This window comes from Priapulus caudatus, unplaced genomic scaffold (assembly GCF_000485595.1).
Source record: "Priapulus caudatus unplaced genomic scaffold, Priapulus_caudatus-5.0.1 Scaffold616, whole genome shotgun sequence".
NCBI lineage: Eukaryota > Metazoa > Priapulida > Priapulimorpha > Priapulimorphida > Priapulidae > Priapulus > Priapulus caudatus.
In genome coordinates, this window is record NW_014577677.1 from 21,130 (window position 1) to 24,093 (window position 2,964).

At 47.3% G+C, this 2,964-nt stretch overlaps 1 protein-coding gene across 1 annotated transcript in view; it reads right to left on the bottom strand.

Annotated features, from left to right (window-relative positions):
• LOC106812173 (fibulin-1-like) overlaps positions 1-2,964 on the bottom strand; it is a gene marked incomplete at its 3' end in the record, with an annotated part of 52,266 nt that overhangs the window by 15,152 nt on the left and 34,150 nt on the right. Inside the window, 2 exon segments of the mRNA XM_014815992.1 lie at positions 396-497; positions 1,073-1,262. Of these exon segments, the coding sequence (XP_014671478.1) occupies positions 396-497; positions 1,073-1,262 (292 nt within the window).

Sequence of the window (2,964 nt, forward strand, 5' to 3'; positions counted from 1 at the left end):
TTAGTGAATAGAACAGAGACAGCGAAACAAGGTGAACCGGTCAATTTGGTCACAACTGTCGTCATTGCGGGTCGTGCCTTATGGAATCGTCAACGTTGTCGTCATCATTACGCACACCACACAGAATCGTCAACACTGCCGTCCTCGTTGCTTACACCTCACAGAATCGTCAACACTGCCATCATCGTTGCTTACACCTCACAAAATTGTCAACACTGCCGTCATCGTTGCTCACACCTCACAAAATCGTCAACACTGCCGTCATCGTTGCTTACACCTCACAGAATCGTCAACACTGCCGTCATCGTTGCTTACACTTCACAAAATCGTCAACACTGCCGTCATCGTTGCTTACACCTCACAGAATCGTCAACACTATCGTTATCGTTGCTTACCTGGAATATCACAGGCGTCCCCTCCGTAGTCACAGTCGCAGTAGCACTGTGGACTCTTGTTGTTCAAGCAAGCACCATTAACACACTCAGGATTGCAGTTATCTGTACAGAGAGAAGGAGACAAACGGTTACTTCTTCAATTTCCTCCCTTTTTTCGCCGGTACTTCTGAAGGTAATGTTAAAGGTAAGCTACTTTTGGATGTAAGTACCCTATTTTTCCTAGTTTTACTTGCCTGCCCCCCTCACTGTCCGAGGCATCAGCGTTAATTAGTAACACACATACCCAGTCACTCTAACCGTGAGCTGTCTTCCTTTCCCACATCTTTCCTCTCTTCTCTCTCTATCCACATCTACCCTTTCTCCCCCCCCCCCACTATCGGAAGCATCAGCAGCATCAGCAGCAGCATCAGCAGCAGCATCAGCAGCATCATCAGCAGCATCATCAGCAGCATCAGCAGCATCATCAGCAGCATCAGCAGCAGCATCAGCAGCATCAGCAGCAGCAGCAGCAGCAGCAGCAGCATCATCATCAGCAGCATCAGCAGCAGCATCAGCAGCATCAGCAGCATCAGCAGCAGCATCAGCAGCAGTAGTAGTAGCAGCAGCAGCAGCATCAGCAGCATCAGCAGCAGTAGTAGCAGCAGCAGCAGCAGCAGCAGCATCAGTAACACACTCACCCCGGCACTCTAACCGTGCACTATCCTCGTCCATGCGGTTGATACAGTCCTGCACTCCGTCACACATCGAGGAGATGTTGAAGAGTCGTAGCTGGTCGGACGTCGTCTCCACCTGACAGGCAAACAGTCCTAGCTCCAGATCCACTATAAACGTGTCCTCGTTAGATACGTTAGCTCCTACGGTCGCCACCTAAAATATATAGCGATAGACACGCGTATACTCAACATGCTAAAACACTAAGGTTAGAGAATAAAAGTAAGGTTACATATGGGAAAGAGACATAAATAGATACATATCAAGAGTACATAATAGAGATCTCTATAAGATAGAGATCTCATAAGCTCTATTATGTACTCTTGATACATATGCGTTTATTCAACATGCTAAAACACAAACGCTACATATGGGAGATATATATAGATAGATATATACGCATTTATTCAACGTGTTAAAAACACAAACAGAAGACATAAAAGTACCAAAATGAACGCGCTACTTGAAATGTATATAGACACATATACGCGTTTATCCAACGTATTACAACGTAAACAGAACGCATAAAGGTACAAAAAAAACATTACATACGAGAGAAAGAAATAGAAGGTCATGTTTACTTAGCGCCTTAAAATATAAACCATAAATTAATCTACAAAGTAGACGTGCTACTTGCAATATACATAGATATGTTATATATGCGTTTATTAAGCGCATTTAAATAGAAACAACACATCTATTCACGAATTGAAAGATTATCAGTTATTAACGAGATGAATTATCGAAGGGTTTATATTTGTATTTTGTGTTAATTATTATATAGAAGACAACAAAGGGAAAGGTGCGGGGTAACGTTGATATACCGCGCGTTATGTGTATACGGAGAGATAGAGAGAGGGGCCGCAAGCGCCAGGGAGAGAGAGAGAGAGAGAGNCTCTCTCTCTCTCTCTCTCTCTCTCTCTCTCTCTCTCTCTCTCTCTCTCTCTCTCTCTCTTTCTCTCTCTCTCTCTCTCTTTCTCTCTCTCTGCGTTACATTTCTCTTCATCAGCGCATCCACCTGGTCGTTTGACCGCAGCAGCATGAGTGGTGACAGGTGGGCCGACATTCCTTCGTAAGCGTGGTGACGTCACTCTAGCTTTGTTTTACGCTCGAGCAAGAACGTTGATCCCAGCATCCTGCGGTCGATAGCCGTTTATCGTGATTACACTTGCGGACGCTGGGAATGGGGATCACCAAACCTTGTCGCCGGATCGGGACCCTAACCCCCAGCGACTTCTCACCTGATGGTTATACTATTCAATCTACTTAGTCACCTGTCGCCACCGCCACGCGCGTGCTTATTACAGAGTTAGATATCTCTTATTTGGATATAACCATCGCTGGGGCACGTCGGCAGGGGCGCTGGTGTGTGGTTCCCGGCCACCAACGCTGCAACGCCCGTCGCCACGGAACCCAGCAGACGTGTAGGGACAGCCTAAAATCTCTAGTGGGTGGACACGTGGGTATTGGAAAGCGGCGTGTGGGGCGTCTATGGATGGATGGACACGTGGGCATTGGAAAGCGACGTGTGGGGGAGGTCTTGGAGAGCCGGTGGACGTAGACAGGCGGAGGATATCTTGTGAAGGGTAACCTCGGAGGTAAACGGGAGGTTCTTAGTGGCGGTGATTTGGCCAGGTTGTTACACGCCCCATGTGTATAGAACAGAGAGAGAGCGCGCTCTCTCTCTCTCTCCTTCTGTCCGTTTTGTCTTTTCCGTCTGTCTGTCTGCCTCTCTCTCGCTCTCTGTTTGTTTGTCTCTACCCCCTCTCTCTCTGTCCCTCTCATTGTTTGTCTGTCTCTCTCGCGCGCGCTCTCTCTCTCTCTCTCTCTCTCTCTCTCTCTCTCTCTCTCTCTCTCT